Source organism: Euwallacea fornicatus, chromosome 6, assembly GCF_040115645.1.
Source record: "Euwallacea fornicatus isolate EFF26 chromosome 6, ASM4011564v1, whole genome shotgun sequence".
Taxonomy (NCBI): Eukaryota; Metazoa; Arthropoda; class Insecta; order Coleoptera; family Curculionidae; genus Euwallacea; species Euwallacea fornicatus.
This window is the reverse complement of record NC_089546.1, coordinates 4,810,921-4,832,422: the sequence shown is the minus strand read 5'-3', so window position 1 is coordinate 4,832,422 and position 21,502 is coordinate 4,810,921. Positions and strand designations below refer to the sequence as shown.

Sequence of the window (21,502 nt, the reverse complement as noted above, 5' to 3'; positions counted from 1 at the left end):
TGAGTGTATGTTGATAACAGAAAATTTCTTTCTCACTTCCACACGTTTTATAAAATCGGACACCTCAACGGCTCGTTGCTACCGCTATTTTTGTTTAGAGTACGAGCACAATTTTGGGTTGATCCGAAGTTTTATCGTGATACGGGATAAAACATGAATGTTAGAATTACTTAATTAATTCATCATTTTCCATTAGAATTTCCTCCAAGAGCATTTTATAGTTCATAAGGTAATTTATATTTTATTCCCATTTTGTTTACTTGAAACTTATTAGGTTACAGAAATGGAAATTGAGGTACTCAACTTTATAGCACCTCATGTATTTTATATTACAAAAGTCTCTAATCTCAAAGAAAGGGCTAATCTTTTGAATGAAATCTCTCTGGGAATTAAAAAGAATTGCCAAGGGATTTCGGATAGTGGATGCCCTGATGAGGTATGTATCAAACCTAAACATTTTTTTTAAATCCTCGATTGAAATGAAATCTAATGTCTAGACTCAAGACATGATACAAGTTTATATATTCACTATATACAGCATGTTTACTTAAGTTGAAATCATATGGGACACTATTGTTAATTTTATGAAATAAAGTTATTTTTCATAAGTTTTGCATGGTTTCGATCTGAAATGTACTTGTCAGATATCACATTGTTAAATGATATACTAGCTATTTTATAAACATGAATTCTGCTCAAAAAGATTTTATTATTGTTAGTTTCAATAATGCACATTGATCTCTTGTTTTTTGAAAATAGAATAACTTTTTGTCTCTTAATATATGTTCTTAACAATTGTGCAATTTAAATATGTAATCACCTATCTCATAACAATTATTTATTTTGCTGAAAGGAAAAGACAACCAGTTAATAATGTGTGTGTGTGTACATATATAACATTATTTACTTTAGTTTTAAGTAATTCCAAAGAACTTAGGTCTTCAGATACAACAGGCGCAGGGATTTCACTCATAATGGAAGTTAGAAGACTGAGTTTCTCAGATGGACAGCAATATTCTCACCTATAAAACTCTATTTAAAAAAATTCATCTGCATATTTTCATTTTATTAAATCAATAATATTATTTTGTGTGTGTGAACCTATTTCTTGCCTGAGTTGCTCCTGCATTCTGTATAACACAGCTGGAACTTACATTTCAATACTTTAAATTTTAATGGTAAAAACTTAATTATGAGGCATCAGAATCCATTCATGGGTTTTGGAATTAGGAGACTTTAAAAACGACTCTAAAAACAATCCTTTGAGGGAGTTGGAATTAGGAGCAATATTTGTGCAACTATATTGTGTAGTGGTCATAAAAAGATATAATTATTAATTTCAAAATGTCAGCTGTTTAGCATAAAAAAGAAGTTTTTTGAATCAGATTCATTGTTTTCATAATGAAAGGAAAAGTCTAAATTCGTCAAAGTATATATCCAGGAAATAATATTAAAAACTCCAAAAATCAATTAAAGTGTCAACAAGGCATGAGTACCAGTTCCCAAACAGATGTTATTCCTAGATTTATTTAAGTTTCTGTTTTATTTTATTTCCATGCTTAACAAACTTTAGACCCTCCAAATAAGAACAAATGCAAATATGCTATAATAATCTCTACAAAACAACATATACATTACCATTTGCCTTTTTTTTGCGTTATAGATTTTGGGGGTATCTTACGAATCTGGATATGCAAGAGCACAAGTCGTTGAGAAATTCCCTGATAATACAGGAAAAGATTATGTTTACTATTGTTGGTTGATTGATCATGCCACCTTAATCAAAAGTTTTAAACTATACAAGATACCAGAGAGCATTCAAAAGAGACCTGTATTGTGTCAGGCAGCCAGTTTAAAGAATATTTGCTATTTACGAGAGGTACAACAGCATTTGCATTATTAATTTCTATAGTATTTTTTATTGATGCTGATAAGTTTTAATCATAAGTTAAACAGTTTCGGAAAGTTTAATGTTAATTCATAATTGCTTATCACTATTTCAGAAACTCGAAATTGGTGTAGCAGGAAGTGTTAAGCGCATTCCTACTGTGGTCCCCAATTTAGGAGTCTTAAAATATGCCACAGATCTTATTTCTAATTACCAAAAGATAACATTCGAAGTAAATGAAATAATTAAAAATACTTTGATTGGTGAACTAATCATTCACAAAGAAGGACAAGTATTTTGTTTGACTAAAGAGTTATGTGACAAAAAGTTCTTGGCTATTAATGAGACTCTTTTTGAAAGTAAGTGTTTCTTACTTTACTTTTCAAAGCAGCATTCTAAATGAACTGTTGATCACAGGTATAAAATGCAGAGGATTAGAGTATATTAAAACTCATATTAAGGGGATATTTCAAAGTGGTAAAGTGCTTAAAACAAACCTCTCAAATTTATCAGAGTGTGAGAGCTCCTCATCAAACAATAAAAAAATCGATACTTTTTATTCAGATTTAGAGGAAATGGAACTTGGTAATTTTGTAAGTTTCTCTACCTTAAAGTTTACCAGGTAATTTTTATAACATATGGCTTTTCAGACCCCTCTAGAAAATGGTAGACGACGAAATAAAGTGAGTAAAGAGCACTACTTAAACGTCAGTGAAAGTGATACAGAGGAAAATTTAATCAGACCTATTCCATCAACTACCCTTAATAGAAATTTATGTGGTTGGGAAAAGCTTAGAGAGTACAAAAGGAAGAAGGCTGCCTCAAAGCACTCAAAAGGTAAATACATTTTTGTCAACTATCCTTTAGTTTGTCTATGCAGTCACAGGATAGTGGGCCACTGCTTAAGGAACTCACTAAGTTTTGTAGCCTACTCCTGGTTCTCTGACCCTCGGAAATTTTAAAAACTGCCGCACAAAGTTTTAACGTGTCAATCCACTGCCGCAATATTTCACATTGCCTAGTAATAACTACCACTGTCAAATATGGCCTAAGACACCACTTTAACTTTGTACACCTCTGCTGCTTTTAAAATTTCTTTCGTTTCCTGTTAAAAATATACACATTTCTCACGATATATTGCAAATATGCATAGTAAAAGCATTAAATTATTAAATCTAAAACGCCGACTTATTTTAGATGTTTCCAACTCTCCTTTTGCAAATATCACGTCTGAGAAGCAAAACGTTAAAAGAAAAATAGTGTTGGTACCGGCCGGTATGGAAAGAACTACGGGTATAAGAAACAAATTATCTAATATTTGTCATTCTACTCCTGCTGACCACAAGATATCTAATGAGTTTGAAGTAGTGCCCAAAAGTAGTGCTGTATCGAAGACGGATGAAGATTCTCTTACAATAAAGGTAAAAGCTCTCATGAAATTTTAGGCATACGTTAGTCGAAACGTCAGCGAAGAGATTATCATATGATTTTTAATCGTACATCATCTTAATCCGAGAAAACAATCAGAACTTTCTATACCACATTATTATTTCATAAGGTTCCTAATGAGTTCAATACACTTACCAATCCTCAATTGTCTACGGAAAAAGTACAGAAACCATCGACTAAAGAAGAGTCATTGTCAGAATTATGTGAGCCTATTTATTCAAAACATGAATTCTGGACAAATGTCACCGGGTGCAGTTGTAGAAAATGTAGAAATGCCATTAACGAAGATGATTGGGACGCTCCTATCAAATTTGATTCCACACACGAAATCAATAAAAATTGCAAGTCGAAAGGTGGGTTAATTACTTTTCCAATCAATGGACACAGAACATAAGCGCTGATGATCGTCCAACGCAGTCCTAAAATAAGAGAACAATGAATTTTAGCTTAAGGTTTGAAATTTCTTTTTTTGACATCTGAAAGACTAAATAATTTTTAGTCTCTATAAATGGTTTTAAAAAATAAAGTCTTAACTAACAAATGACTGGAAAATTTTTCGAAATCCATCTTTATGTATAAAACTCAAACCAGTTTCTATTTTAGGTCCAATTATAAAACCGTCAAGATTATTAAAGTATAACACTCCTGATAATACTAAAGAACCATGTGAAATATTATCAATTAATTATAGAGGAATGTCCACTATGGAGAAAAAATTGTCTGGCAAGATTTTAGTGCATAGGTAAGTCTAAACTTTAAGCCCAGCATGGATTAATGGGTTGATAGATCCTAATAGCAATGATTCTATCAAAAATACATTATAGAATATAAAATTTTAGAAGTAAAGTAATTTCAATGCTGATAGTTGCTCAAAATCTAGAAAATCTGATACAAGTTCTAAGAACGTCATTCGATTGACAGTTTTACTATACAGGGTGTGCCATTTAAAACTGTTATTGAAGATTACTCAAAAATGGTACGTTGTATAAAAAAGAATTTCAAATAAAAGTTGTTTGGTACAGAGGGGGACATGTTATGAAGATAATGATTTTTAGCCAAACAGTCATTTCAAGGTTATTTCAAGGTCAACTTTTCTTCCAAATGGCAATCCCGGATTTTTTTACAGATTATTATAGATCTTAAAAAAATTAATATCTTTTATTTGAACAATTTTTTTATTAGATATTTTGCTACAGAGTTATCTATTGATTTTTGTCTAATTTTTGAGATAGTCAAAATAATTGAATTTTTTTTCTAGAAAAGTTGTGCAATACATATTTTGTTTAAAACTCATAACAATCCTATCTAATCAAAAAAATATATTTTTTAAGAAAAAAAATAGGGGGGATTGGGCTATACCATTTGTTCTGAACGTTGTGATTGCCATAAGTCTACTTATTGTGTTTTGGTTCAATTTTAAAAAGCTTACATTATTTCCCCAAATTTGTTTTTATTTTTTTTCCAGCGAATCAATACCAAAACCAACAAGAGACGTATCGAAACTAAACATCCATCCCCAAATTCACAATAGCATGAACAGAATGAACTACAAAGAATCCAAAAGGATTCAGCTTTACGCGTTTCCATCCATCACACGTAATCAAAATGTTTTTATGATAGGTGACAAGAAAACAGGAAAAACAATGGCTTATCTTCCGATTTTAATATCATTTGTTATGGAGAAACAAGAGCGTTACAGTCAATTACTTAAAATAGGAGGGGGTCCTTTAGTTATCATTTTATGTAGTAATTCGATGAAATGTGAGGAGGTGTATTGGTCGGCGAAAATGATCCTGGAGAAGCATCAAAGGAAATGTATGCTTCTTACGTATCCAGAACATGGAAATATTGTAAGTATATGCGCGCATCGCATTCGCAGATCGTCCTCTTGTTCACAGAACAATGACTACAGTTTTATATCAGATCTGACCAATTATGATAACCAGCATTTATAATAACGATATTTTTTTGAAATTAAAAATTACAGTTATTATTAGTCCCATTCATCACAGCCTGGGTACCGTAGAGAATATATACCCCGTACTAACCTATTTAAAAGTCCCAACTTTTTTGTATTATTTTTCAGAGTAACGCTGATATACTCATCACTATGCCGAGTATTTTATCGACAATGATAACCAAACGAGCAACTAACTTAAAATTACTGTGCCATTTAGTTCTTGAAGATGCCGATGTTATTTTGAAGCAACATAATGAACTTGTAATGAAGATGTTAAATTTAGGCGATCAGGTTTTCTTTTGTATTTTAATATATTATTTTTCACTCATTAATGTAAAATTCTATAGATTCTAAGTCGTCGAAACTGCCCTAAGTCGATACAATTGATTTTGTGCGCTCAACACTGGTCTGCGGAAATTGAAAATTTAGCCCTAAACCTAAATAAAATACCCTTAATTTGTATAAGCGATCATTTAGAATCTGCCTTATATGGGAAAATGAAGTTTGTAATAAAATTTTTAGATGCCACCTGCAAGACACAAAACCTTACAAGTAAGTAGACAGTAACAGTAAGATAAATAAGATGCAAATATCTTGAATATTCTAACATATGTATTTCTTAATCAAAATAAAAGATTCTTATATTTTATTACATCTCATGCAAAAGTAGCAGGGTAATTAATTATTATTAATTTTGCACTTTTTAGTTTTTCATAATTTCTTATTACACACTAATCATCATAGTATGATTAGAAGTATTTAAATCGCTTGATGTCGTAAAATATCATTTAAAAAATTTAGTTTAAATTATATTAATATTGCAATCTGATAACATAAGTGTATTTTTTGCCTTAATTTAAATTTACTCTGACATTTTTTGTAGAAATATTGAAAGACTGCTACAAATTCACAAAATCGGTAATAATTTGCAATGAGAACGAGTTAGAGGAAATACAAACTTTGTTAACGTTGAACGGAATAGACTTTACTTGTTTTATAGGCGAGACCCAGGAAGAAGATATTCTATATTTGGAAACGGTATGGAGTAAATCCTCAGGAGGAATGTATTCGGGTAAACTTCAATTATTTAATTCAAAATCTTGTCTAATTTTTGTTTTAAAATAAAAAGTATGTTCATGTTCTTTTCATACACTTCTTACGTGTTTGGTCTTAAGCATGTAATTAAATCTCATCCTACGTTTCTCTTTTTAAGTTTTAATATGTACTGATGAAATTTATAACATCCTGACTATTACAAATGCCCATCTCCTTATCCATTATTCATTACCACATAACTGGTCTCAATTCAAAAGGCGATTTAGCTGTCTGCTGGAAAATGTTCCCACTCCGCTTGAAGATATAGATAAGGTAAGATTCAATTCAATTCGACTATTAATTTTATCATTTTTCTTGAATAATTAATATTCGTAAATTTACAGAATTGAAGAAGAAACGATCTTTTAAATGACTTATATTCAGTTACTGAGTCTTCTTTTTTCAGAGGCTCAATTCGATTAACAGTAATTCACGTTTGAATGTCGTAACCTTCATAGATTTTTAACGGTAAATTCTATGAAGTTTATACAATTTTGACGTTCTTAGAATTTGAATTTCTAGAATTGATCTCTAGTATTTGTTCGAGTTTAACTCTGGATCCAAGTTGTTTTTTTTGCGTATTTCTTGTTTCGTTAAATATTTTAAAGTTTTTCCTTGTGTGCAATAAAATTGAACCTCTTTACATGTTCCTAAAGTTAATGAACACTCACATTAACCGGAATTGGGGGCAGTGTGAAGTTTTTCCTTCAATATTGTTTGTATATTTCGTTTTTTTTTCTTTTTTTAGCAAAAATCCGAAATTAGCAGTTATGTATTCATCGACGAAAGCTGTGAACAGTACATGTCTAAATTTTGTAATTTTGTAAAAATCTCTGGTTTGGAAAAAGGACTTCCGGAGAAAGTTAAAACATTCTTCAAGGTAAAATCATATGGAATTAACAATGTGAAGAGTATCTTTTAAGAGGAATTAACCTACATTGCTTTTTTAACACTCAACATAAGATGTTGGTAAAAATATCTAAAAAGCCTTCGTTTGATATAATGTTAACAGGAAATGGAGATAATTTAGAATAAGTAATGTATTAAATCCAGTATTGACACTTACTACTTTAGTTAGGCATCTCATCTCACTTAATTTTATTTGACTATTACGAAAAAATGTTAACATGTTTTCATCAAATATGAGGATCATGTGGGATACAATTTGAAGGATTTTCTATAATATTTGCAAGCTTTTTGGCTTGGGCACTAAATATTGTAAACTAGATACTGCTGCGAAAACATTGCAGGGAAATTTCTAATAATAACAGATTTATATTCTTGTGGGTCGTTTTTTTTTATCGAATGCTTGATATTTTCAGGAAGTATCATCAAATGTTGAATATGAACGTGTCAAAAAACGAATAGAAATCTGCCCAACACTTCGAGTCGTAGGCAAATGCGAAGCAATGGATTGCGACAGGAGACATATCTTGGACCAGAAACTTGACAAAAACGTTAACATCTTGCCGCAAAATGGGATAATTAAATTCAAAATTCTTACTATGACAGATGCAGCTAGTTGTTCCATTAAGCTTTTGGAACAATTTGATCTAAACGGCGTCAGCATACGCAAATATGAAAGCAAAAGTGAGGAAATTAATGACATGTTAGCTGTGAATGTTGATTACAAATTAGCCAATAATCCGAAGCCAATGCATCTGTATTTACTTTACGAGGACGAACGATACCTCAGATGTAAAGTTATTGAGCGCAGAGAAGACTTATTAGTATATCTAATTGATCTAGGAATTTATCGTAAGGCCACCGTAAAGGAATTGTACCAAATGTCCGAGAATATTAAGTCAATACCCCCAGAATGTAAGGATTAAATTGTGTGGCGCCATTCTGAATTACAATTTCAATATGGTTTTGATGTTTAGGTTATGAAGCATATTTCGCCAATATTGTTCCGCCCTTTGAAGATACACGGTTCTGTAAAACGGCCCACTTAAAGGCGCAATTTTTGGTCGACAGTAATTGCCGCAATGCAGTTATGATGGCAACAGTTGTTTTACAATTAGGGGACAACATTTGGATTGACGATGTTTATGAATATCGTGATATGTACGACAAGAGTTTGCCAGCTATGGGGCTGCAGTTGACTAAAAAATTGGTAAGATGCGTGAAAAGTACCATTAATTTGACTGCACATTTATTCTCAATTTTTTAAGTTAATTTTTGTGCGGGCTATTTAGCTAAACGATAACTACTGTCTCTTTTGGCATATTTCATGATGATATAGTTTCTGCTGTATAAACGTAAATACTAATTAAAGTAATAGATGCTAATCAACGAATACAATTTTTCAGATTGAGCAAGGAATAGCTGTTAGTAGCAACGTTCCACTTCGTAACCTTTATACTTTATGCGACAAAGCTGAAATAGAGCTACCAAAGTACTGCCTTTCAAGGCCTAATATAAAACAAGAAGCCAAAGAACCGAGTCAAGTAGAACCACATTGGGCCTTTTTAGATGAAAGTTTAATTCATGAAGTTACGTTTACTTTTGCTACCAGCCCTGATAATTTTTATGTCAGGCAAAATAAATTTAGTCAACAGTAAGTGTGTTTAATGATATACTATACCTCACAGTAAAAATACCTTTCTATAATTAGCTAAAAGAAATAACTTATTATTTTCAGACTCTGTCAACTGGAAAAAGATATACAAAAAGCTATTCTAAAGCCGTTTTATCCATCATTCCAAAACCATGAAGTGTACAAGTGCTGTTTAGTTAAAGACACAGTAGAGCATAAATATGTGCGAGGAATGATTTTAAATATCTCGAACGACAAAGCAGACATTTTATGCGTAGATTACGGAGATGTGATCAATGAAGATGTCGCATCTTTAAAGTACATGTCCAATGAAATTATTTCAAAATTGCCTTTTCAAAGTATTCAATGTTCCATGTACGGGGTTGAGTCGATTGAAGATCAATGGAGTGATTCAGCTACTGATTTACTCTACACGATGGCTTTTGAAGAAAGTACATATGTTACACATAATGAAATTGAACTTTAAATGTAGACCAATTTGCATTGTAGGTTTGGTCTTGAGACCTCTGTTTATTAAAGTAGATTCGAAGCAAGACAATAACATAGTACAAAAACAATATTCTTATTCCGTTATTATGAAGGATAGTTTGGGACGTCATGAGTTAGTTAATCAATTGCTGATTGACTCTGGTTTTGCTCGTGGTAATGAAATACCGAACTTTGACTTGCCCGAAGTGGAAATTAACAAGGATGATCTTAATGATGAGAATATCGAAGAAGTCAAGCGACCTAATTATAACGATGACTTCAATTCTGAAGATGAAGGCGAGTAAATAATTTATTATGTTTATTTGTTCCTAGAACTGTGTTGTTCTCGAGTCGTATTGTTACGAGAACTGTTTCTTTTTGTGCCACATTTGAATAAATAGCAATGAAGAGCTCCAAGGATCATAATTTAGTGCTTTTATTATTGTTTTAATATATACTTTAATAACTTACATACCATTACATATCTCATTTATCTTACTTTAACAGAATTTGAAGATATGTACGACAACTTTGATCTTGAAATTATTGATATGGAAGGATTCTTGAAGAGTATGAATATACCCGTAAGGGCAGCTGAAAGCTCTTGTAAAGAAATTACTAGTGGTCAAGAAACAAATGATTTACCACCCATTAAGGCGGCACCAGCCGTCGACTATCTGACTCCTGAGGTTTCCTGGTCGCAAACTGACAATGTGATAAAATTGAACATAAAAATTTCTGATGTACTTCATGCGAAAATGGTGGTCAAACATGGTAGAAATTTCCAGTTTAGGTAAGATTGCAAATCAAAGATACATATCACAATTCGTTCACTTTAATGTTCATAGATGAAATTTATAAAATTGTAGAGATGTTGGTTTTCTGGCACAGTACAAAGTTCTTGAAAACGGTACTATCAGTCGTAAGTCATCCAATAAACTCAAAATATTACACAATAATTTAAAAACCTAAGGTTGGCGTCACTTTTTGTTAGACCGAAAGATCGTATTGTTTTTTAATAAGTTAAATCTGGTGATACCGTGATTGTCTTTGTAAATATTTTGCCGAAGACATTTTTCATAAGTTTAGTATTAGACCTAATACAAAACCTCTTACTGAAAGTCGTTGTGTTATAAAAGTAAAGAAACTTTCACGAAAATAATGTTTTACGTGTCTTAGCATGAGAAAAATTACAAATCTCTTTTCAAATAATTTAAAAATTTGATAAAAAGTTATTCATTCATTATTTCAAATTTTAGTACAGAAAAGAACGACAAGAAATATCGCCTCAATTTTTTCCTATACGGAAAAGTAGGAAGCACTGTCCAGCACACAATCTTAGGAGCTCAAATACGAGTCACATTAAATAAATCATACGCCGAAATGTGGCCCAGGCTACTTTTCAGTCAGGAGAAGGTACGGAAACTTTATTACGATGTTACAACTATTGAAGTGGATGAGGATAGTAGCAAGCGAAAGCGATTTATGGATTTAAATATCAGCGACTCAAGCTCGGAAGACGACGATAATAATGATGCGATGTATATTGTTTGTTCCGATTTAGATTCGGAATATGATTGCGACGTACCCGATGATGAACAAAATTAAAGCGGTAGAGAGAACTAAAAGAAGTTCAATGTTAAGTAATTCGTTTCGTATTTGTTTATAGTATGTCCTAGTTTTAAGGTACGTTCTTAAAACTTTTTATCAAGTATTAGACACCTTTTCACTCATATTGGACAGGCAGCAGATTTTTCGCAGCAATTTGTCTGTAATTTACCATTCAGAATTTCATTCTAACTTTCTCACTACTAACAGTAGTTAACTACGGTCAAAAGAGTAATTTTTCTTTCGGTCCAGGGTATAAGTTTTACACAGAAGTTATATTTTTTAATCTTCTGCCTGGAATTGGAATTATATTGTGTCTAGTTATTTGATTAAAGGCGGTTAAAAAATTATTCAGTGCTATTATTACTTTACAACTCGTTGCCAAGAACAACGAGCGTTATTATATATTATATATACACACAGTTATAGGCGGTATTATACGCCTGTAATAAACTCATTGTTTTCCGTGGATTAAAACTATTGGTAAACGAATAGTTCAGGTTTTGAAATGATTTTGATCGATTGAACTAGCAACTCCATTTGTGCATAAAAAATCTGTTATAAACATTTTTTAACAGTGCATGTTAAAAATACCTCTTCCATATAAGAACAGAGAAAAATTCACGTCTGCAATAAACGTATGGGAAAATCAAATTTTCCGGATTTTTTTATTTTGAATGCTTTAGTATAGTATATGTCATACTTTCTTTTTACTATGTAACTTTATTTTTCCAAATATGAATTTATTGGGCTAGAAATCTTTTAAGTTTTTCGTATTTTTCTTTTTACAATAATGTTCTATTACAAGCGTTGTGTAGATTTAATTTAAGTACTTAACTACTTTTGTATTGTAAAGGAGTTAGTAGTAGAGTAATCGGGTCACTCTCGTGCTTAAAAGTGCATATATTTGCTCTTTCAAGAAAAAACACCGGTTTTTTGCCTAGTTTTTGAAATATTTTTGAGGCGGTCATCGACAAATTGACGCTTTGAAGGGACTGCCACTGACAAAATGCATAATTAAGAATGCTATTAACATGTAATTCATCCATACAAGATTGGTTCTTGACATGAATACATGACAGTCATGTCTTCTGCGGTTTGTTCTCAGTTTTAACCGACAAACGAATCGGTGAGAAAGTTTCACAAATCTGACTTAATCTCAATTGTACCTATCGACTGAAAATAGTGTAATACAAAAAAACCACATTAGTTACTTTAAAACAAAAATATATATATTTCTCACAATAAAATCTAATAAACTGCTATTAATAAATCATTAAAAAATGCTCAAAAACCTAACAGCCTTATCTTGTTGCATATCGGAATCTGTACTAAAACATGGTGCACCCGAACAAGTTGGGAAATTGTCTCCTTCGTCAGCACTTCCACGCTTTTCGACTAGATGTCTTAGTAGTCTAGATGTTTCTTTTTGTAAGTTTTTTGTTTCTTTCTCTAATTCGTAGATCTGCAATAATATATTAAGAAAATTAAAAATGTTTACGTTAATAACAATGTAAAAATAAAGTTACCTTTATATTTTCTTTTGTATTTTTATTGTTTGACGACGTCTCCTCCTTCTTCAACTCTAATTTAATTTTGCTAATTAAATTGTTCATCGATATAACTGCGGAGATAATATCTGATTTCTTGGTAGGTCTCAAATCAATTTGGGTCTAAAATAATAATACATAATAAGAGAGGATGAGAACTAATGAAGAAGGTTTTTCGCATCTTATGACCCTTTTAAAAAATACGTGAACATCATCGTAGCGAGTTATTAAAAGTTAAATAAAAATATCTTTTTAAGTTACCTGTTTAATCTTTTGATCAATATTTAGTTCATCACTCATTGACGGGCCATCGATTTTTTTCCGTGTTGTACGCATTTGAAATTTATTTCGCGAATCTTGGATAATCTCACGTTCGTGATCTATTAATTCCCGTTTTAGCTGTTTTATATCTACTTGCTGAGAGATTAAATTTTGCTGGTATGATTTCATTTTATCCAAACATGCCTTCGTCACTTCTGTAATAAAGAATAACACGTAATGCGATAAATAGCTGTTTTTGAAAAAAAAAAGTCGTAGGTAGACTCTTAAATGCAATTTTCAAGTTTAGACACCTCATTAATAAAAAAATATTTAGAAAAATTAGTGGATCGTAATTACAGCACACTTACCAATTATTCTTCTGTCTTCTTCATTCTTTATATTCATTTCCGATTCTTCAAATTGCTTTTGCTTTTGCTTTAAAATATATTTTAAGTCTCTAACATTCTTTAACTGTTGTTCTAAAAGATTTATATTCTTCACTTGAAGATTTACAACTTCTTTGGGATACTGCGTAAATATTGGATAACAACCATACTCTAAGCACATAAATGCATTAAAATATTGCCGTGGATGATTCTTCTCACTTGTATTCGTCAGTATAAGATTAGTCTTTGAAATTAGCCTTTTGGCGTTTATTGTAGTTTGTAAATGGAAAAAATTTGCAATTTCTTCTTCAACTGTTAAACATAAAATATGCTTCTTCTCCAACATTATAAAAGCAACCACTGCGCACAGCAAGAAGCTTGGCTCATTGACGAAAATATGGTCCCATAATACAAGCCACTCATTTGCGCTCAGAACTTCCGAAAACGCAGATTCCAATACACGCCATGCGTATGTTACTGGTTTGACGTTGTATCGAGAAAAATGTTCTAAAATTTGAACGTCATGTTCTATGAGCATGTTGTCAATAATTGCCAATATATTAACAGGTGGGAGTGGGTGGTATTCGAACCAATGTTGGCACCAATTTACTGAAACAAATATGTATCACCTGTAAAGGATATTTTTTAATTTGTTTAATATATTTGAAAAGTTGTATATTAATCTATTTCTAATGCATAGTTCGTAACTTTGACTTTTGCATGTGCGTCCTACGTACGAACCCTATGCATGAAATCAAATAAAGATCAACATAAAACATGAAGATGAAGAACTATTCATTTATAAACTAAACACCAGAAAAATAAAGTGAAAATCACAAAAACCGTTTATAGTTATACGTAACACAGTGAAATCATTAATATATATTATCACGCCTCTGATCGTGGTAGATTTGTAACAAATAATCTACTAAAAGACGTACGTTCATACCATCATCTTTATTCGACCCTTATACCACTACTGTTCACATCAATTTATTTATTTAATTCACACAATACATACCTAGAAGTGTACAGCATAATTCGAAACAAGATATAGGCTTCTTATGAAAGATCTTCACAAACGGGTAAAGGAAATAGGGCAGATATTCCACTTGGGCAAAGAACGGACACCACGTACAAATATTATTTAGCAGGTGACTCAAAGATCTAATGGAAACTTTATCTTCCAGTGGAAATGCATCCTGTAGGCCTTCAAAACCCAGAACGCTTATGTTGTTGACAATTCTATTGTACTGTTTTCTATTATTTGGTAACTTCAATAATTTCTCCCAAATTGTGGCACGAAACGCTTCGGGAAACTCTTTGTACTCCTTTATAATCGATTTTAATTTTTCTATTTCCAGAACTGAGTCGAACTTAAATAAAACCATTGTATCACGAACTCCATGTTTCAAAATTATTTTCAAAATTAAAATCATCGGTATTTAATGATAATGGTAATTCACCGAACAGCAAATATCTGATAACACTTACTCTACCTGTTGTTTTATTCGAATATCCAGTTTCTGATATTGTCTCGCAGAAGTAAATTTTGACACATGTTTAAAACTTCGTTCTTTAGCTCTTTCAGCAATAGGTTTCTCGTCTTTTAAAATATAAAAACTCAGGTCATAGAGCTCCACTTCTCCATTACTTAGTAGACATGACAGGTATTGAGCATTGGCGCAAGGTATTCTAAAGCTGTTTATCTCACATTTAAGTCTCAACTCAGACATCAGAGTGTTGGTTTCAATATTATAGAAATATATTACTCCTGACCCTGCCAATATTGCTAATAACTTATTGCACCCTGCGTCAAAATTTTGAGGAATGAATTGGATCTGTTTCACAGAATTTATGTGATCAGGTAAACTTATAAGTTTAAGTAATTTCCAAACATCCAATTGAAACATTGCTAAGATTGGTAGGAATCCACTTATTACCATTATTTTGCCATTCCTAAAATATTGGTTGCTTAGTGGAAATAGTTGAAATCTGTGAGATTTTGAGAATGTTCCTCAAAATACATAAAAACTGGAAACTAAAATCGTATCACAATAGCGCCCCACAGCATTTTGTTATATTTAGGATATCTGCCCAGATATACAAAGAAGTGACGCAACGTTAGCGTATATTTACCTTTAATATGACGACGTAATATCAACAATCGTTGGAACACTTCGATGTTCGGAACTGTTATATACTTGTATACAGGGTGACTCAGTAATAATGGAACAATCGAAAGCTGACGATTGGAAAAAATGTCTCATCTGGAGGTTGGCAATTTCGAATACATACAGGGTGTTAAAAGTTAGACTTTTAATTAATTATATCGCCACTATTCTGAAAATATGTTGATTAGGCAATTGAAAATTTGTAAAGTTGCGTTTTTTTAAGTGACGAATTATGTGTTCTTAAAAATAAAAATATGTTCCGTGTGTTTCATTTTTAATTTCTCATATTATCGAATTTAAATATATCGTTCGTGAAGTAAATTTTTCTCGAAAACGAATCGGGATATGGAAATGGAACAAGAATGCCTAATTGATTGAAAAATTACTGCTCTTTCTGATTTTGAATCAAATTTAACATTACATATACGGGGTAACACGTTATTAATTGTAAATTTTACAAAGTTGACCATAAATGGTGCTCTATATCAGCAACGTGAAAATAACAAAAACATCTTATTCATCACAAGAAAAACATCACTTTACAAATTTGCAAGTGTTTAACATAGATATTGTTAAAATAATGGCAAAAAAATGAATTAAAGTTTTATCAACTTTGAGATAAAGCATATTTTCTCCAATTATTATCATTCCATGTGTAGGATCTCCATCTTTTGGTTGTCCCATTGTTAATGAATCATCATGCTACTTTAAAAGTACAACACTTGAATTTTAGTAAATTATAATGAAGATGTTGTAGGCAATGTAACTTAATTCAAGACTGATTCTTTCAATATCTCTTAGAATAAAAATACCTAACAATTTAGTACCTTAACATAAGTACTTGCCTGGAAATAGTCAATGATCTAACAATGTAATTCCGCCAATTGGAGGGATGAAACTGTTTCAAGCTTTCAAAGCTCTCATTTTGCCACATTTGAATTATATCATCTTTATAACATACTAATATATGATTTGATATTGGAACAAATAAGGCCTGAAACGTTCACCGTATGATAAAAAAAAATATATGCTAGAAAGAAAAATTAATTTCTATATTTTTACAAAGTTTTTCAATTTGAACCTACAAATATCTGACTAATTTCCAAATTCTTCTTAATTACAAAAGCCAGTTTAATTCTCAAAAATAGCTTAAATGGACAATTTTCCATGCATAAATGTTATATTGAATCATATATAGGCTGAAGCTCAGCTGATGGACCTCCAGAGAACCCAAGATAAAATTGTTGATGCTAAATGCCATATCTCCAAAGTCGAATTTAAACTGAACAATTTTAATATCAGAGGTGAAACTCACAAATAGTAAGATTGATTATTAATTAATATATTTGGTGGGTATAATGGAATTTGCATTTTTTTGCTTATTTGTAAATATTTAATTTTGGGCAATTTCTTAGGGATTGGGACATATCAATAATGATAACAAAAAAAGTATAAAAGAGAATAATCTTTACAATCCACTGTACAAGAATAGACCTTGCAATTTTGCTGTTATGTGAAAATGGCTGATCTGTGACGGTGGTATATTTAAAATTGTTGTCTAAACAATCTTGCTTTTTTCAAAAAAATTTGAATATTAAATTTGACCTTTTTTAATTTTTTTTTCTGGTACCTGTACCTGATTTAACTTCAACTAAACCATATAATATTGAAAACAGGTATCTAACTATGTAAAAATTAAGATAAAATCAACTGAAAGTTTTAGCACACTATTATTCTTATAATAAATTCTTACAAATTTTAAAGCACAATCCTTTTCCAAAGCCAATATCTGAAGTTTGCTATAATTAGCCATATCCCATATAATAGCATCGTTGAGTGAAGACGTTATACAATTTCCATTTTGTGAAAAGGACACAGAGGCCACTGCTTCCTGATGTCCCAAAAGTTTTTCTATGCAATTTCCAGTAGCAATATCTACTACTTCAAGAATGCCGTTCCTCTTGCCAATCAACAATTCATTTTTATTATATTCTGAGACTTTTATGCATGAACACAACTGAAATTTCTTTAATCTCCAGCTTTTCATAGTAACAAAATTAAGAATAAAAATTTGGCCATCAATGTTGGATAATGCCAAGACAGTACCATTACAGTCAAAGTCATAATGTAAGAACTTTAAACTTTTTCTACCGTCAGTCTGATAAAGATTAAATATTAAACTAAAAGATAATGTCATGAGAAGAAAATTAGGAATAATTTAAAACGTCTTACCCGCTTGAATCCTCTGTTTTCAATTTAAATATTTTCTTTTGGACGTCTCTATCTAGGAATTTTGTAAGGTTCAGTACTTGGGAATACATGACAAATTAATAGATACAATGCTTTATATAATTTTTAATTTTCTACCCAAACATGTACAGGAGACATTAAATTTGCTAAATTTTCCTTTTCCTTTTGAAATATTTAGTGATATATTTAGATTTTTGAATGACAAAGAAACAAACGGGTTTTGCTTGTATATTTAGGTTATGTTTGTATCGAACACCGAATCCTCAAACTGTTGTTTAACAATTTTGGTTATTTATACTATTTGCGATAAAATTCCATAATTTAGCATGGCAATTATACGCACTCTACCCTTTTTGTTTTTAAACGAACGATTTTCAAAAAAATACTGAGAAAAAGATCTACAGTTATAAGTTAAAATCGCCAAAAATATATAATGCTAGCACACGCAATAATAAACCATAAAACATTAATGGCAACGTTGTAAATTAAGATGTAGTGTTGCCAACCTTAAGATCATAAAATATTGAATTTAACTGTCGTTTACGTGTTTAATTGAAATAATTATTTGCTATATTTGTGTAACGTATAAAGTAAGATGAAAACTTAATATCATTTTCATTAGTAAATCAAACTAACAATTAAAAACACATTTTAGAAGGTTGATATCAAATCTTGCTACGGCCGCTTCATCTAAGTCATTGGTTTACTTTTAAACTTGTGACCTAGAAGAATCTTCATCTGACCTGATGAATATATTTGAACTGCTATAATTATATTTTGGATGGGTATTCAGATTTGGCCAAGCGGTACTAAAACAACATGCGGTTCTAGGAACAATTTAATTCTTAACGAATTCAATGTTCAAACTTACAGAGTAAATTAAATTGAAAAAGTCTTTTACTATTCTCCTTAACGAAATCAGAATTAGCGCATTGTCATATCATTACTGTCGCTAGGTTGAGGTTATGTTAAATGTTTTTTTTTTTAAGTTAAGCGTTATTTTTAAACATGAGTAAGAAAACTCCTTCAAACACACCTTTAAAAGCTAACTGTAGCTTGTCCCCGATAATCTGTGAGTACTGTCTTAAATATCCAATTTAACGTTGTAATTTCAAGAGATGTCACCTGTATTATTTCGCTGTACCATTACTGGAACTAGGACCATGTAATTTCAGTCAGTAAAAGATAGATTGAAAAGAGATGCTGAACGGACCAAACGGTACTTAACAAAGACATCACTCTTGTCCATTTTGTTTTGGAGTGTTTCTGATAGGAGAGCCTTCAAACGAGAAAGAGTATAAAGTTGAAACTTTGACCATTTTTCGAAAAGATATGCAGTACCTTCAGCTGCAAAAGTTACTACATGATTCTTTACAATTAGAATATTTTGTCTGTATGTTGCTTACAATGAGAAAGAATAGTATGTGTCATTCACTATTTAACCACACTATTCTAATATATTTAATAAAATAATATTTATAATAACTCCCAAATACATGCCGAGTACACCATAACTCACACTCACAATGTCTGGCTTCTGCACCAATTATAGTATTTCAATAGTTCTTCTAAATGTGGCTATTGCTGGCTCTAATGTAAGATGTTTAATTTCATTGCACTACAGGCATTCAATCTTACGAAACATGATTTGTCTCAAGAAAAACTACATTTCTTCACTTTAGAATTCTAAGGTGTAGGTGATATGGAGTATATTTTTTAAGGTCACCAAGTATATGAGTGAGACACTAACATAACTCAATTGCAATTAGATGTAGTTGCAAAAGTTGATGGATCTTCTAACATAAGTCCCATCTTATACATAATCATTATTGTTAGGGCCATTAAATTGATTTATAAGAAACTAAGACTGGGGTATATCACGAAATATTTTAAAATTAGTTAGCTGAAGGTTTCAATCCACTTCACACCAACCTTAAGAGTTTCTATTAATCTATTTGTTGTTGTAACCTAATTTTCATTATTATAACAAATAATGGAGGTGGCTACTTCTGAAATGAAAGTACTGTATATGCACCTAGTAAAAAAAATTCTAATGGTTTAGTGCATAAGAGCCCTGCTGCTGAATCACCTCAAAGAAACCTAACTGGACCGCCAAGAGTATGCCGGGATATCATTGCCGATATTTATAATAATATACAAAGCTGGAACTCACTTCATATAAAAGGATGTTCAATACTCAAACAAATTTCATCATTAAAGGCCAATGAACCAAGGCTTTATACATCAGAATTAGAGGAATACACTAACCAATTAGATATTGTGGTTTCTGGTTTGAAAAAGAATTACATAGCATTCCAACTTCTAAACAGCCAAGTAGAAGCTTTCTCAAAATTGCCAAATGTATCAGAACCTGTATTTTTCTCACTAAAATCTGCTAAAATCCTTGAGTTATTCCAGTTTATTTGTGAAGCTTATGAAAAGGAATTTAAGGTAAGTTCATAATTTACGAACAAGAATGACAAAATTACAAAAACATCTGTATATACTGTTTACACCTTCCGAGACGAAGATTTTAAATCAATAAACTAAAGAAATCCCCCACAAATTGGCTAAAATAGATTTACGAAAAATGTTATCTTTAAATCTATATTTATTTATCTAATTCGTTCAATACAATGATAACAAAAAGTAATCAATAAAACAACCTGAAAGCGGTGTTGAAATAGTAGAAGCAACTCATTAATAAATTCATATGTTATGTGTTGTCAACATTTTGTGGTAAATAGTAAATACTAAGTCATCACCCTATATGTCTGATTCACTACTCACTGCAAGGTTTTTTTAATGATGGCATTTTACAACTTCCTATGAATGATATTGCAGGTCAAACAATGTGTTCTCGAAAATATTGCCCATTCAACGAGTAAAAGTGAAGCCATGTTTCTTGCTGCCTACTGGACTCACCAATTGAATATTAGTGATAATGTAACATTCAAATTAGAATCTTTATTAGTGGAGTCCAATCATCGACCAATTAAATAGGTTTTCGAATAAAGATGTCTGTCTTAAGTTGATTGCATTTCAAGTGGCGCACCTACCTATGTTGGATATCTGTGATTTGCGTGTTTATTCCAACGAAGTTTCCATCAGCAATAAGTAAACAAGCTTGAAGATAAGAAAATTTTAAAGACTGTTTTGTTCAGTTTTATAACAATTAATTCCGTATTTCTGCTTAATAAAAATCTCGGCTTGGCATAGAATGTAGACGTTTTTCTTCCTGTAAAAATAAGATAGTGGCAGTTGTCAACTTTGACAAATACTAAGATAAGTAGTACCTGCTTTTTTATATCATTTAAACTTCGTTGATTAATATCTCGAGGATTTCCGTACTAATTCCCTAAAAAAATATTTGATGAGTCGTCCAATTCTATGCAAAGGTTGTGATTCTGGTTACATTGATATATTTTGTACAACTTTCAAAGCATTCCTAAATGAAGTTGCTCCATCTATAGGTACTTCATCATGGTAAAAGGAAATTTTTATATAATTTTTTTTCTTCTAACCTATTAATTGAAATTCCAATTTATTAGTTACCAATAATGATCATTGATGAGAGGGTTTCAATATAATTAAAAATATTTTTTGGATCGTCATTCTAACTATGAAATAATACGAGTTTGTTAGGTGTTCGTAGACTTCTGTGACTGATTATACATACATATGTTGTCACGTTAATTTCCAAGGCAGTACTGAAAAATTTCCGTATTTAAAGAATCGATCAAGAGTGGGATGTCTCAAACGGGTTTTAGTGTATTGTAGAAATGCAAACAAAAGCAACAAATTAACGTAATTGACACTTATTTACCCAAGGGCTAACAATCAATATAAAGTC

At 31.2% G+C, this 21,502-nt stretch overlaps 4 protein-coding genes across 6 annotated transcripts in view; 2 read left to right on the top strand and 2 right to left on the bottom strand.

The window, feature by feature from the left end:
• The first annotated feature begins 53 nt into the window (after positions 1 to 53).
• On the top strand, positions 54 to 12,568 carry LOC136339774 (putative ATP-dependent RNA helicase TDRD12). 2 transcript variants are annotated; one of them, XM_066283254.1, is made up of 22 exons: positions 54 to 229; positions 282 to 436; positions 1,664 to 1,879; positions 2,004 to 2,247; positions 2,306 to 2,481; positions 2,539 to 2,725; positions 3,086 to 3,309; positions 3,447 to 3,690; positions 3,941 to 4,079; positions 4,803 to 5,187; positions 5,424 to 5,588; positions 5,645 to 5,849; positions 6,181 to 6,369; positions 6,511 to 6,665; positions 7,141 to 7,272; positions 7,715 to 8,213; positions 8,276 to 8,508; positions 8,705 to 8,952; positions 9,037 to 9,383; positions 9,442 to 9,717; positions 9,928 to 10,213; positions 10,680 to 12,568. In XM_066283254.1, exons 2-22 carry the CDS (start codon positions 284 to 286, stop codon positions 11,026 to 11,028), a joined length of 5,052 nt encoding a protein of 1,683 aa, XP_066139351.1. In that variant the 5' UTR covers positions 54 to 229; positions 282 to 283; the 3' UTR covers positions 11,029 to 12,568. The 2 variants fall into 2 exon arrangements, with proteins under 2 accessions (XP_066139351.1, XP_066139352.1); XM_066283255.1 differs by having other exon boundaries at positions 275 to 436.
• LOC136339777 (TBC1 domain family member 31) lies at positions 12,239 to 18,078 on the bottom strand. Its single transcript, XM_066283258.1, has 9 exons — positions 17,632 to 18,078; positions 17,153 to 17,579; positions 16,245 to 16,393; positions 14,725 to 15,184; positions 14,247 to 14,601; positions 13,208 to 13,834; positions 12,840 to 13,054; positions 12,558 to 12,701; positions 12,239 to 12,493 (listed from the first exon to the last, which is right to left on the bottom strand). Exons 1-9 carry the CDS (start codon positions 17,718 to 17,720, stop codon positions 12,305 to 12,307), a joined length of 2,655 nt encoding a protein of 884 aa, XP_066139355.1. The 5' UTR covers positions 17,721 to 18,078; the 3' UTR covers positions 12,239 to 12,304.
• A 395-nt stretch (positions 18,079 to 18,473) lies between these two features.
• LOC136339822 (cyclin-dependent kinase 2-interacting protein) lies at positions 18,474 to 20,870 on the top strand. The gene is made up of 3 exons (XM_066283347.1): positions 18,474 to 18,721; positions 19,712 to 20,100; positions 20,494 to 20,870. The coding sequence occupies exons 1-3, from the start codon at positions 18,658 to 18,660 to the stop codon at positions 20,650 to 20,652; spliced, it is 612 nt and encodes a 203-aa protein (XP_066139444.1). The 5' UTR covers positions 18,474 to 18,657; the 3' UTR covers positions 20,653 to 20,870.
• The window catches only part of PIP5K59B (Phosphatidylinositol 4-phosphate 5-kinase 59B), a 48,876-nt gene continuing 47,616 nt past the window's right edge, over positions 20,243 to 21,502 (bottom strand). The window contains exons 17-18 of one of the 2 annotated variants that reach the window (XM_066283332.1): positions 20,946 to 21,007; positions 20,243 to 20,887 (exon numbers count right to left, since the gene is read on the bottom strand). In XM_066283332.1, coding sequence (XP_066139429.1) covers positions 20,963 to 21,007 — 45 coding nt within the window. In that variant the 3' untranslated portion in view covers positions 20,243 to 20,887; positions 20,946 to 20,962. The remainder of the gene's footprint in view (positions 20,888 to 20,945; positions 21,008 to 21,502) is intronic. The other variant, XM_066283333.1, reaches the window with a different exon arrangement.